The sequence below is a fragment of the Salvelinus sp. IW2-2015 genome, unplaced genomic scaffold (genome assembly GCF_002910315.2).
Source record: "Salvelinus sp. IW2-2015 unplaced genomic scaffold, ASM291031v2 Un_scaffold245, whole genome shotgun sequence".
In the NCBI taxonomy this organism is placed as follows: domain Eukaryota; kingdom Metazoa; phylum Chordata; class Actinopteri; order Salmoniformes; family Salmonidae; genus Salvelinus; species Salvelinus sp. IW2-2015.
Genome location: NW_019942528.1, coordinates 74,759 through 89,765, shown reverse-complemented (window position 1 = coordinate 89,765; position 15,007 = coordinate 74,759). Strand labels below are relative to the sequence as shown.

Sequence of the window (15,007 nt, the reverse complement as noted above, 5' to 3'; positions counted from 1 at the left end):
TACAACACCTGTCTCTTATACACATCTAGATGTGTATAAGAGACAGAGCCAGAATAGAAAGAGGAGTGGGAGGCCCCGGTGCACAACTGAGCAAAAGGACAAGTACATTAGAGTGTCTAGTTTGAGAGACAGACGCCTCACAAGTCCTCAACTGGCAGCTTCATTAAATAGTACCCGCAAAACACCAGTCTCAACGTCAACAGTGAAGAGGCGACTCCGGGATGCTGGCCTTCTAGGCAGAGTTCCTCTGTCCAGTGTCTGTGTTCTTTTGCCCATCTTAATCTTTTCTTTTTATTGGCCAGTCTGAGATATGMCTTTTTCTTTGCAACTCTGCCTAGAAGACCAGCATCCCGGAAGTTGCCTCTTCACTGTTGATGTTGAGACTGGTGTTTTGCGGGTACTATTTAATGAAGCCGCCAGTTGAGAACTTGTGAGGCGTTTCCAGCTACAATATTAATTTACAACACTAACAATGTCTACACTGTATTTCTGATCAATTTGATGTTATTTTAATGGACAAAAAAAATGTGCTCTTCTTTCAAGAACAAGGACATTTCTAAATGACCCCGAACTTTTGAACGGTGGTGTGTATGTATTTATTTATTTTAATTTTTGCCTTTGTACCTGCAGACTATGCATRGAAATTTGCTGTTCATTTGCTTGGGCTTTGTCTGGAGCGAAGTTCCTGTAACAGGTGCACAACGTTGTGTGACCTAGTCTATAATTAGGGCTAGTCAGTGTGGGTCTGGAGTATTTTCAATGGGTCTTGTTGTGAACTAGAATGAGGATCACTTGTTTGTTTTCAGTCCAGGGTAGATGATATAGCGCTGCATGTTGTATGCTATATGCTCCCAATCTTACTAGGAAGTAAGAGACGGTCAAAGATGTTCTGAATCGAGGAGGAAGGAGAGAATGCTAACCAGGGATGTATACAGAGGACAGGAGAATCAGGAAGTAGCCATAGTGAATGAGAAGGTTGCTGAGGAGGTTTCCTTTCCCTCGAGCAGCATAGCAAGGGTTTAAAAGTAGTTTTACTCCCCGAGATTGCTCTCTTTTTAGTACTTGCCTCCACCTGGTGGCCAAAAGCAGTTACCGACAGCCAGGCACTTTGATTTCTTGTTGTTTTTTAGTCTTTATATGTATCCTCTGTTCGTTGTTATCTGCATGACAGACTATAAGGGTAGGTTAATGTTAAAATAAGCTCTTAAAAGTTTAGTTATAACAGTTTGGCTCTGTATGGGTTTTTTGTGCATGGAAGGTCATGCTGATGTTTTTTGCCTGAATGGGCATCCTAGTTGGTTTTTCCCAAGTTGGAATCAATTTGGAGCGATTCAAAATGGTGTTTTTGTGAGGGTTATTTTGTAAAAAAAAATGTTATTCTTAAAAAGTCTTGTTTTCTTGTTCTGCACTTGGTGCCGTGATATTTTACTACAGCTAATCCATCAATAACAATTCCAATAGGTGCAGCAATAGAAATGCCAAGTTTGTGCCATAGACCTTCCTCAGTGGGGAGAAGCAAAGGTTTGGAAAGGGAAAGTTCAGGGTTTTGCAGTTCAGAGAAAGGGAGGTGAACTCGAGTAGTGAGATGAAACAAGCTTCATGCCAAATGCACCCTTTCTCTGCCACAAGAACTACAGCCCACTCCCCTAGTGCACATTGAACTGAAGTTCTTAGACTGAACCATATTGTCAAAAGGTAAGGTTGACGACTGACAACCTCACCCAGTCAAACCTGTAACCTGTTCTTGACAAAATGTCACTGACTTTTCAGTCAGCCAAACGTCACTGCTTCGGGAAGTGTGCTCACTAAAAAACGCATTGGCCTTAACTGGGAAGGTGAATGGTGCATGAATTGGCATGGACCCTTTTGTGGCATGGCTTGGAAAATATTTAGTGGCGGCATACAGTATGCATTGTTACACCGATGCAACGTGCATCAGTGGATACACAGTACATGGTAGTTAGAGCCACTTGTCACTGCCATGTGAATCAATACTATTAGCCGATTCAAATCATTATTTATTTTTGATTTTTTTTCTATTACTGTTGCGGAGTTGATTATTGTATTCATTTAGATGTATTATTTAAAGTACCATATGTATTAACTTACTATGGCTGGTGACCATAAGTACATCTCAAATAATAGTTATTCTTCTTTTGAACTACATTATAATCGCAAATTGTTGTCTTTGATAGTGGAGGAAAGACACACAACCAGTGTCTTCTTGGGATTTGTGTGTTTTTTTTTTCTGACGCTTTGTGAAATGCTTATTATATCCTGGTTGGCCAAATGACTGAATACTGTGTGTGCTCTTTTATAGAAATGTTACACCTCGATGCTCTGTTCGCAAAGTTCCCTTTTTGATCCAGCCACCAGCAAAACAAACTGGATACGAGGGCGACAACCCTTTTGACACATTGCCAAGAGACGTGGTTCATCTGGGGTTATTTGTGTGGGATACGGCCCTTCCTACTTTGTCGGCTAATAGACTTTGGCTATGAGTATTGAAGGTCCAGGGCTAGCCATATGGGAATGGTCGACCAGTGCCTACTAAGCTAACCACCACCTGTGTGGTTCTTGATGACATCACAGTGGAAGGCTAAGCTAAGTAGCCCATCCATAAGATTGGCAAAAACTGCAGGGCAGGGGATAGAGCATGCTAGGTTGGGATGTACACACTCACAAGTGCCCATGAGGTTGTGTGTTTGCATGTAGTGTACACTACAGTATGTGCCTATGAGAGAGTGATGAGGCAGTAAACAGAAGAGGAGTCAATGTCGTTCATATATTACTGCAGCCGTGGATCAGACTTTGACTCCTCCGGAAGCTACTCAAAGAGTTTTATTTTTTATTTTTTTCCAAAGTGCATCCAAACTCTATAGGGCTCCTCCCCTCTGAGATGAGAGAGAGCTGCTGTACACACTGCAGTATTAACAGTTAGATGATAATATTCCAAATATATTCTTTTTCTTTTTAGTGTAAATGAAGACTTGACGCTTTTTCTTTTTTTTTTACTCTGTTTTTTTTTGTCGTAGACTCTGCACATTAGTTAAATATCGCTTAATTATTCGATGGCGAGTTTTTTTGGGGGGGTGAATACTCAATCATCCACTGTAACAAAGGTTCTACCACGTTACTGTGCTTTTCATTTGTTTTGTTTTTGTTATCAAAGAGCCAATATCCTGTATTGACTGCAGGCTTACATATATATTTTTAAAAATTGTTTATTTTTAAGAATAAAACTCAAAAGCCCCCCCCAAAAAAACAAGAGGGGGGGGGGAAAGTAATTTTAGAAATGCATGCACAAGGCTGGGAAGTCATATTTTGAATAACAAATGGCAGTGCCTTTTTTGTACTCGAGACATTTACCCCAAATGTAAATTATGTTCTATGGACTTTAGAAAACGGTAACAGTATTACATGAAGCAACCCAGTTAGAGCTATGTTGACAGTTACAATGGTGGCATCCTCCAAACTGCATACGAGCTCCTCTAGGACACTTTGGAACTTGTCTTGTTGGTGTCGCGTTTTCAGACAAAAACAATATGGAAGCCTTGTGTTGTCAGCATATTTTTTGGTTTCTGTACTTTGTAGGTACTTTTCAATGCTGATATGAAGTTATGAATTGTACCTGTCTGTACAACAAACCGATGTATATGTTGCGTGTGAGAAAGAGTGTGCATGCGCGTCATGCTGTAACTGTAAAATACGTCTTCTCCAAATGTACCAGAAATGCTGCGACATGACATGGCCCGATCCAATGGAGGCTGCTGTTATTCGGCCCTGATGCCCGGCCAAAAGCCTGTCTCAGGTTCTGTGTTCCTGTAACTTGGCTACTTGCGTCGGGCAGGGTTTGGCTAGTGAGAGGAAGTGTAGATGGTCATCTGTCTTGTTCTACATGGATCTATGGAGACTCCTCTGTGTAAATGTATTTGTGTGTTTGTTTTTGTCTATGGGAGAGTGGTTGCCATGTAGTCAGAATGGGAGAGCTGTTAAGTGWGTGAGTGAAAGATACTGAATGTTTTGTTTTGTGGGGTCTGTGTTAAAATGCTTGACGTCTTTGTGATAACCACAGACAAAAAAAAAGTATTAAAGAATAACTTGTAAAATTGTCTGGATTATTTTTTATTTTTTTACTCAATTCAATTTCTAATGAAAGCGATACGTCTTGCATTCTGGGAGGTCACACCATAGCAGGAGACGATTCTACTGGCTACTCATCCAAAAATTCCACGAATCAGAGGAGCTGAAGCACATTCATAAAACCTGTTGCCAAGAGACGGGTTCCAGTTATGGAGGGTACCGCTCTTCACAACACCAGCTAAAAAAGCTGAATCATTCTCCCCAAAAAAATCCCTGCACCTCCATAGCAAGTGAACACAATGTTCAGTTATCTGGGTGTCTTATGCTGCGTTCGTAGCCAAGTGGGAGGTGGGAATTTACGAGTTGGATGCATACGTGTGCTTTGAACTCGTTGAGAAACGCTGATTGGCTAATGGCCAACAAGCTGTGTAAACCATAAACTAAGGGCTCTATTCAATCACATCCGCTGTAGCCGACATCTGCGTAGTGGTTTTGACAGTGTGAGGGGGAACTGAGAATGTGTTCAAAAACCATATTACTATACTGAACAAATATATAAACGCATCATGCTCAAAGATTTTAGTGAGTTATAGTTCATATAAGGATTTCAGTCAATTGAAATAAATTCATTAGGTCCTAATCTATGGATTTCACATAGTAGGGGTGCAGCCATGGGTCCACCCATTTGGGAGCCAGGCCCACCCACTGGGGGACCAGTCCAGCCAATCAAAATGATTTTTTCCCCACAAAAGGGCTTTATTACAGACACAAATAGTCCTCATGCTGTTTAATATCACACACCTATCAGGTGGATGGATTATCTTAAAGGAGAATTGTTCACTAACAGGGATGTAAAGAAATTTGTGCACAACATGAGAGAAACAAGTTTTTTGTTCATATGGAACATTTCTGGGATCTTTTATTTCAGCTCATGAAACGGGATCAACACTTTACATGTGTTTATATTTTTGTCCAGTATACTGTATATGGGGGTCCCGAGTGGCGCAGCGGTCTAAGGCGCACTGCATCTTAGTGCTAGAGGTGTCACTACAGACTCTGATTCCATTCCAGCCTGTATCACAACCGGCCATAATTGGGTCCCATAGGGCGATGCATAAATGGCCCAGCGTCGTCCGGGTTTGGCCGTCATTGTAAATAATAATTGATTCTTGACTGACTTGCCAAGTTTAATAAAGGTTAAATAAAATAAATATTGCTTTTCATAAATAATGTTTTGTTGCATTTAACTGCCGGAAATTGCATTAGAGGTAATTTCCTTAGTAGGTGACGTCAGAGGTCAGCATGTGGAAGCAGTAGGAGCACAGGATGATAGACGAGTTCCCCACTAGTAATTATAAGTTGGAAGGCCATTCAAGTGGATTTTTCCCAGTCGTATTTTGTAAATTCCCACTTCCCACTTGGTTACCAACACAGCATTAAGCACAGTATATATTATGCTAGCATCCTGTGATCACAACCAGTTATTTTCATTATTTAGACCAGTCTAAAAATGTGAGCCCAATCAGAATGTGGACAAGATCAGGACAGGCATGTTACCATCAGGTATAAACAGGGCTTTACAAATAAGAGCACAGTACCCATGTTCCTAGTTCACACATACAGATTTATTTTCCTTTGTTGAAAACTCTTTCAAATGAACACAGTAAGAAGTGTAATGTAAACGACAGTAGTGAAGGAACCCAAAGAACAAATCCTTCTAAAGAAGGCCACAGAGACGATGCAGGAGCTGTCTGACTGACTAGCGCTCATATACTCCAACCCCCGACACACACACACACACACACACACTGAACCCCAATGACCAAATCACATTGGTTAAAACCTCCCCATTTCAATATGAGTATTATATATTTCCAATCAATTAAAAAATATACCGCTCGTCAGAATATATGTTCCTTGCTACTATACCTATTTATCCTAACACTGTACATAATTTTCATATAGGTTACTATATTTTATTATCCCTAATTTGCTGAGATAATACATGAAATTGCATACATACAATATATGTGACGTAGCAAAGAGGGATGTACTGTACTCTGTAAACGGCAGAATATTTTTTACATTTGAAAAGGTACACTACAATTCTGAAACATTTATACACTGACATACGTAGATATTTAGAAGTGTAACAGAATTGACATTAGAAGGGTAAGAGAGTAAAACGTGTTTCTTTACCAAGAGATGAGTGGAGACAGCCGATTCCTTTGCGTCTAGTCTCTTCACATTCATCCGCGGAAGTGAACTCTACGTATCAAGCGAAAAATCAGTAAGGCAGAAGGACAGCAGAATATATACTGGGCTGGCCTTCAATGCACACAAACAAATACCCACGCACATAGGCCTACACGACTTACAGAGAGATACAAAGGGGTGCCCAATAGAAATCCTCTGAATGGCGAAATGCCCACTTGGAGGATACAGAGAAAGCAGACTATATCAGTCACACGTCTGTGAATCTGTACTATCGTGACATTTTCAACAAATAACTACAATAGTGAGTGAGACTATTAGCGAATAATGTAGGGCGTCCATATTAAGACAGGGTGACCTAAAGTGGACACTTTTTAGTCCCATCTGATCATCCTTCATTGCACTAGCCAGTTATCATCCAGTCACTTTAACTGCACCCTTGGAAACCTGGGTCCTTTGGTTATAGAACAAATGCAAAACGAACAGCGACATTACCTCACATAATTTGACCACCACAGTTAATTAAGGATCGGACCCTTTTTTTCAAATTTTCGCCTAAAATGACATACCCAAATCTAACTACCTGTAGCTCAGGACCTGAAGCAAGAATATGCATAGTCTTGATACCATTTGAAAGGAAACACTTTGAAGTTTGTGGAAATGTGAAATTAATGTATGAGAATATAACACATTAGATCTGGTAAAAGATAATACAAAGAAAAAAACATGCGTTTTTTTGGTCCATCATCTTTGAAATGTAAGAAAAAGGCCAATATATGGAATCTAGGCACAATTTAGATTTTGGCCAATACATGGCAGCAGTGTATGTGCAAKGTTTTAGACTGATTCAATGAACCATTGCATTTCTGTTCAAAATGTTGTATCAAGTCTGCCCAAATGTGCCAAATTGGTTTATTGATACATTTTCAAGTTCATAACTGTGCACGCTCCTCAAACAATAGTATGGTATTCTTTCACTGTAATAGCTACTGTAAATTGGACAGTGCAGTTAGATTAACAAGAATTTAAGCTTTCTGCCCATATCAGATATGTCTATGTCCTGGGAAATGTTCTTGTTACTTACAACCTCATGCGAATCACATTAGCCTACGTTAGCTCAACCATCCCGCGGGGGGACACCGATCCTGTAGAGGATATTATTCAGTAACCCTCAGAAAGCCATCATTGTTAGTTCCCCCAAGTTGCAGGGTGCAGTATACTGTACTATATATATATATATATATATATATATATATATATATATATATATATATATGGTGGGGAGAACAAGTATTTGATACACTGCCGATTTTGCAGGTTTTCCTACTTACAAAGCATGTAGAGGTCTGTAATTTTTATCATAGGTACACTTCAACTGTGAGAGACGGAATCTAAAACAAAAATGCAAATGAATTACTTAAAAATCATACAATGTGATTTTCTGGATTTTTGTTTTAGATTCCGTCTCTCACAGTTGAAGTGTACCTATGATAAAAATTACAGACCTCTACATGCTTTGTAAGTAGGAAAACCTGCAAAATCGGCAGTGTATCAAATACTTGTTCTCCCCACTGTATATATACTGGTAGCGGTGGCTACCAAATTTGAAAGCGAGCATTTTGCTCTCCTTCCTTTACTAGTTAAAGATAATTACAGTAGACCAGGACTGAGCCTTGTAACCGGCTGACAGATTGACCAAAGTGTTGATTGTTTGACGAATGGGTTTGATGCATTTGGCTTGAGCGGGGATATGATGCCATGTGAAAAGGGCACTTGGCACTTTTGAAGAGGTTTGGCTCAAGGCAAGTTTAAATGCATACCATTAGTAAATTGTCTTAGGTCTCTCTTTATGTAGTGTTGTCATCTCTCTTGTCGTGATGTGTGTTTTGTCTTGTGTTTATATATTTAAAAAATATATATATTTTAATCCAAGCCCCCGTCCCCGCAGGAGGTCTTTTGCCTTTTGGTAGGCCGTCATTGTAAATAAGAATTTGTTCTTAACTGACTTGCCTAGTTAAATAAAGGGTCAATAAAATAAAATAAAAAGTTAAAACTGACATATGGTCCTACTGGGCCTAGCTTACTTCGGATAAAGATATCTTGCAAAAATATATCAGGAAAGAAGTAAAGAATAAAACAATGCTTCTAAAAAAAACATTGATTTTAATGTTAGGATGTTTCTACGTAGGTGTAAGTATCTTTGTCGTACTTGGAGGTTCGATCTAATGAAAAGTTACTTCTTCTTTTTTTTTTTTACAGGATCAAAGTCCTTTAAATTAAGCAACCATAAGAAACACTAATCGTTGATCCAAACTATTCATTTTTAGGTTAAGCCAGCCACCTGACAGACACCATTTAGTAAGACTGTCATGTCCTAGCTTGTCAAGACTGGCAAGACTGTCATGTCCTAGGTTCTGGCCTTTCTAGGGAGTTTTTCCTAGCCACCGTGCTTCTACACCTGCATTGCTTGCTGTTTGGGGTTTTAGGCTGGGTTTCTGTACAGCACTTTGATATATCAGCTGATGTAAGAAGGGCTTTATAAATACATTTGATTTTGATTTGATACACACACAAGACAGCTATGTCATGCGACCATGTGATGTGTGTGATTATTTGGAAGGGAGTGGAGGGATAGACACACACACACACTCTCTGCAAGCCCGGACTCTAGGCTTCGTACCYAAACTGCTGTGTGGACGGCTCTAGCTCCAGGCAGGCGACAGGGAGAGGGGTCTGCGCTGCGCTGGGCTGGGCAGCAGGTTCGTGGGCCAGCCGTCCCTCTCAGTTCCTGATTAGGGTGAGGAACTCGTCCCGTGTCTTGGGGTCCTCCCGGAACACCCCCAGCATGGTGCTGGTCACAGTCTTGCTGTTCATCTTCTGCACCCCCCTCATCACCATGCACATGTGACTGCATGCAGGAAGAAAGGCATCATTATCCATTACTGTTATAGTTATTAGATTTGGGTGTATGGGAAATGTTCTGTTAATGACACATTGAAGATTGTCCAGATATGGCCTCTCCCTTTATCTTTGGTTTCATTTGTGCATGTTTCTGTTTTGACTGCCGTGACTGCATCATTTAAAAAAGTCAATAAGGTACTTTTACCTATGGGGGTACACCTAAATGGACAGAAATATTGTCCAGAAATGAACACATTGAACAGAAAGAGCACACCTTGTGAGCAAAAGCATATTGTTTTCCTAAGGATTTGTGAGATCATGTATTAATATTCATTTATGCGTATGCACCATCCAGCCTACATTCCAGAAAAAAATTGACAAACGATTAGCAACAAATTCCATAGTGTATCTTTTAATGTCTGTCTGTATGGGCCTGTTAATATCAGTGGTGAGTGTAAAAACAAAAAAAGGGAGAAAGAGACATACGTTGCCTCGATGACGACGCCCACCCCGGCAGGCTGCAGAGCTTCAGTGATCGCCACAGCGATTTGTTTGGTCAACCGCTCTTGAACTGAAAGAGAACAGACGGATCAACAAGGTCCAAGTAAGAGAACGTCAAAGAGAGCAAAGTCAAACCTCTGACATCATCGCCCATGACATGGTAGGTTCATGGCAGGTTATTGGTAAGGTGTGTTATAAGGTTCCAACAACAGCGCTGTTACGAGTCAACCAACTGACCATCTCCAAAAAGTAATAGAATTTTAATGGAATTACTCAAATATGTCGCTACTGTAGTAATTACAGTGTGAGTGTACAGGTATAAGAACAACTTAATGTAGTGTTACATAAAACAATAAAATACACAAATAGACAAAAGCTCTAGGTGCAGCTCATTGTATTGTCTGTCAACTATCAAGTGTATAAATGGATTATTAAAACGTATGGAAGTACCTTGCAGCCGACGGCTGTAGATTTCAACAATCCTGGGGAGAGACGAGGGGAAAAGGCAGGATGAAATACTTCCATTACATGGGAAAACCCAAGTGGCAGGATTTACAATGAGAGGCACAGAGAGGCTTACATAGACAAAGAGGGATTAGACATTCTTCAGGGACAGAGTGGAGACTTGAGAGAGACATGGGAGCTCTTCACAACAGAGGTCTCATTTTACAGTGTCAGTCAAATAGGTTGTTTTGTATTGGTTCGGACAGGTTGAAGTTCCTAAGAGATTGTGCTTTTACAAGTGGGTTGGTATGCTGTTGTAATTTGGGTGTTTAAAGAGTAGACAACAAATCCATCACAGCAATGATTATGCAGAATTTGTGCACACACAATGACTGTGAAATTGGATGATCTATCTACAATAGGAGTTTATCTGCTACAGTGTTTCTTCAGAACCAATAATAACTTTGTGATTTTTTTATGTATATGGTGGTAAGAAACTGCTTTTTACATTTTATTGAGAAAATTCTGCAATTAGTCTTTGAGTTAAATAAGCCCCAAGTCAACATTCACCACAGGCCTGTCGGTAAACTTTCCAAATGTCGACAAAAAACAAAATACATTAGACATGGTGGGATCTTTTTGTTTCTGTAAAATTATATTTATGAGCCAATATTGATATGAGATGGTATATGTTTGTGTGGTCCTCATACTATGACTCAGGAAAATATGCAGTTTTAGGCTACAGATGAAATACTTCACTGGGGGTTGAAAGTGCACAGTGATGAGCGTGATGCGTGATGCTCATTTCCAACAACTATCAAGGGTCTTATTCTGATGACATGATTGATGCTTGGCTGCCGTATGACAAATCAAAATAATCTTGCTCTTTTGTCCATAATAATCTCATCGTGTAGGCTACACCCGCACTGTATCCGTGATGAAGCTGTTGGCTGCGCACGTGCCAAGACCTGAGCAGGCACAATCGCTATACAGTACAACTTTTTTTGCGACAAAAAGTACCGAATATATTAAATGTTTTATTCAGTACATGGCTATTTAACAGCAAAAGTTATTATTATAATTTTTAACATTTTACATTTTAGTCATTTAGCAGACACTCTTAACCAGATTGATTTACAGTAGTGAGTACAGACATTATTCTGACTTTTTCCCGTTTTCTTTTTATGTGCACCACATCGTCACGCACAGCCTTTTATCTGCAACAAGTCAATTTGATGGAAACATCTCTGGTGGGAAAATGCGCATATTGTTTTTATGTAGATTTGTTAAAATTTGCATGAAAATCTTTCGCCAATTGGATCGAAACTTAGCTACTAATACTGAGAACCAGTTGCACGTTCCAATCACCAGTGAGTCAACGTGAGTAGGCGAGGGGCGGGTCACGCTAGCCTCGTTATAGTCTGACATCCCTTCCACTTTGACCCAATGCTCTTTTCCAAACATGACCTCTCCTATCGCTGTAGCTCTGTCACTCTGCGCAGCAAAATGCCACAGAAGAAGAGGATTACGAAGACWTTTAAAATAGGCAGATGCATCGATATGAAGGTATAAAGGTGTTGCATCCATCTCAAAGAAGCTCATTCGTTTTTTGGGGGGGATGCAAAACCAAACTGAGTTCACTTCATAGAGGCCTATAACTCAAGTGTACTCTACAAAAAAAAAGTACTGCAGGTGTAGGACAGCCCAGCCCCCCAAGTGACTCTTTACACTCTATTCAATAATTCCCTAGTGCTGTTTTAGGAAGTCAAGTCTTCTCTGCATAATCTCACCAACCCCCTCTTGTCTCAGGGGTTCTGCTGTCTTTATACCCTGTAGGTCTGACATCTGATTGGAAGTTAAGTCAACAGTACTGGTCAACAACTCCAATTTTGAATCCAAACAACTCAGATGTTATAAAGGGGTCTCAGATTCATTGTCTCATTCTCTTTTTTGTTCCTGACCTGTGCTGGGGAGATACACTCTCTCTCTTTCTTTCTCTCTCTCTCTACCCCATGGACTCTTGGGGCATGGCCTTTCAGGCTATGACTTACTGTATCTCTCTCCCTCTCTGATCATGCCTAGAATAATGTTTTGTAATGCGTGTTAATGCTTTCTAACTTAAGCTTTATGCCTTGTACAGTATATGATTTCAGTCATTTTACAAAGTAATTAAATACACTTGTATTTAGAATTCTATTCTCAGACATTTCTTGATTGTCTATTACTGTACCTCAACTTTAGTCTCTTGCATACTGCTAAGTAYTCTTTATTTTAATAGGCTAATTACATAGTCGTCGCATGTGAGGTATATATGATTTTTAAATTATTTGTTTAAATTGAACCTTTGTTTAACTAGGCAAGTCGGTTAGGAACAAATTCTTATTTACAATAACAGCCTAGGAACAGTGGGTTAACTGCCTTGTTCAGGGGCAGAACGACAGATTTATARCTTGTCAGCTCGGGGATTCGATTTAGCAACCTTTCGGTTCCTGGCCCAACACTCTGACCACTAGGCTACCTGCCGCCCCAGGCAGCCTAGTGATATACACATATCAAATATTACCCCACTACAGTAAATGGTAAATTCTGACTTGATATATCTTACGGATACTTTGGACTAAATTGGAGTTTATTCCATTAGATTTCCCGATATTTAAGTCATAATGCCTAAGAAGCCAGTGTTTGGAGGATATATTGGCATGGGTGTTGTTAGGCCCAAGATGTGGTTAAGAAAACAGTGCATGGGGAGGGCTATGCGAAGAGATGGGTGAAGTGAGAGGCCTCGCAAAGTTTACAACTGGCAGGAGGATAGTAGTAACGGGCACTGCCTAGCAACCTTCAAGAGCTTAAGAGTGTAGTGCGTGCCAATGCAGCCTCAGCATTACAGCTACATTTCCTACTAAGCGGTTCGCAGAACTTTACCACAATCATGACTAGGTCGGTTGGCAGAAATAAAAATAGAGGCTTTGTCGCCGGCAAAAGTAGGCAAAACGTTGGCGGGATGCTTAAGTTAGTAGAAAAATATCTTAGTTTGAAAGGTGTATGGGTGTATTGATACATCAGCCAAAGTGTAATTAATAGCTTCAGCATGCTTAAAGGGATATTCAATGTCTGATTTACTATTTTACCCATGTACCAATAGGTACCCTTCTTTGTGAGGCATTGGAAAACCTCCCTGGTCTTTGTGGTTGAATCTGTGTTTGAAATTCACTGCTCGACTGAGGGACCTTCCAGATAATTGCATGTGTGGGGCACATGTTTACACCTGAACTTATTTCYGCTTGCCATAACAAAGTGGTTTAATACTTATTGACTCAAGACATTTCAGCCATTACATTTTAATGAATTTGTAAACATTTTAAAAAACATAATTCCACTTTGACATTATGGGGTATTGTGTGTAGGACAGTGACAAAAAATCTAAATTTAACCAAGTAAAAATGTAACAACAAAATGTAGAAAAAGTCAAGGGGTGTGAATACTTTCTGAAGGCAATGTATAATATGCACATATATACAAATATTACTCCACTACACAGGTATTGTCAATCACATCACWTGGAGGTATCTTTGTGATTTGGAAATATATTGTGTTATGTGGTGTGTGTGGTCTATGTGTTTGTGTAAGCACTGGGGTATCAGCTTGTGTGCTAACAGAGTGTATAAGACCATGTGCTTAAAGTTTGCATGCGTGACTGTATGCGTGCGTGCCTGGTGAGATGTCCGTGAGTGAGACTCCAGGCCAGGGAAGGGAAGTAAGAATAGGAGTGAAAGGGGCTCAGGTATTGGGGTCAGGTGGGATCAGAGTCCTCGCTTGTCACTTACACACTCCTAATCAGCATACAGCTCCACCATGAGCAGCCTCTCCACTTAAACAGCCCCACCGGAAACACTAGCGCTATGCTAAAACTATGTTATGTGAATGCTACATTGTAGAAGCTAATGTACCGCTAACCCACTAAACCCAGGACCAGCTTACTCTGAGTTACAACATGAATCAGGTTCTTAGTTCAGCCTCATCACCGCTAAGTGTTCTAGTTCCTATTATTTAATAAGTGACCGTACTGATGAAGGACTTTCGAAGAACAGATTACATATTCACACGATGATACTGCACGAGTCTAGGTAATCCCAATCCCTCCAATATCACAATAGTCAACCTTCCTGTTATTATTTTATTGTCATGTGAATTCGGAACCTTGGTCGGTTCCCTGGTATATTGACAAGAATTTAAATAGCTAACGATACCTACACACTGAAGAAGGCTATTAAAACCTCTACAGGATCGGTGCCCCGACCTCGGGACGGTTGAGCTAACGTAGGCTAATGTAATTAGCATGTGGTTGTAAGAAACATAGAAAATCCCAGGACACAGACATTTCTGATATGGGCAGAAAGCTTAAATTATTGTTAATCTAACTGCACTTTCCAATTTACAGTAGCTAATGTAATGAAAGAATACCATGCTATTGTTTGAGGAGAGTGCACAATTTGGGCAGTATTGATACAACATTTTGAATAGATATGCAATAGTTCATTGGATCAGTCTAAAACTTTGCACATACACTGCTGCCATCTAGTGACCAAAGTCTAAACTGCGCCTGGGCTAGAATAATTTATTATGGCCTTTCTCTTGCATTTCAAAGACGATGGTACAAAAAAAATACAACAAAAATATGTTTTTTCTTCGTATTATCTTTTACCAGATCTAATGTGTTATTATCTCCTACATTAATTTCACATTTCCACAAACTTCAAAGTGTTTCCTTTCACATGGTATCAAGAATATGCATATCCTTGCTTCAGGTCCTGAGCTACATTTTAGATGAGAATTTAGACGAAAATTGYAAAAAAAGGGGCGGATC

General features: G+C 39.9%; 1 protein-coding gene across 1 annotated transcript in view; it reads right to left on the bottom strand.

Annotated features, from left to right (window-relative positions):
• Positions 1 to 7,645: 7,645 nt before the first annotated feature.
• The window catches only part of LOC112068203 (GTP cyclohydrolase 1), a 42,070-nt gene continuing 34,708 nt past the window's right edge, over positions 7,646 to 15,007 (bottom strand). The window contains exons 4-6 of the mRNA XM_024135286.2: positions 10,150 to 10,181; positions 9,685 to 9,769; positions 7,646 to 9,205 (exon numbers count right to left, since the gene is read on the bottom strand). Coding sequence (XP_023991054.1) covers positions 9,079 to 9,205; positions 9,685 to 9,769; positions 10,150 to 10,181 — 244 coding nt within the window. The 3' untranslated portion in view covers positions 7,646 to 9,078. The remainder of the gene's footprint in view (positions 9,206 to 9,684; positions 9,770 to 10,149; positions 10,182 to 15,007) is intronic.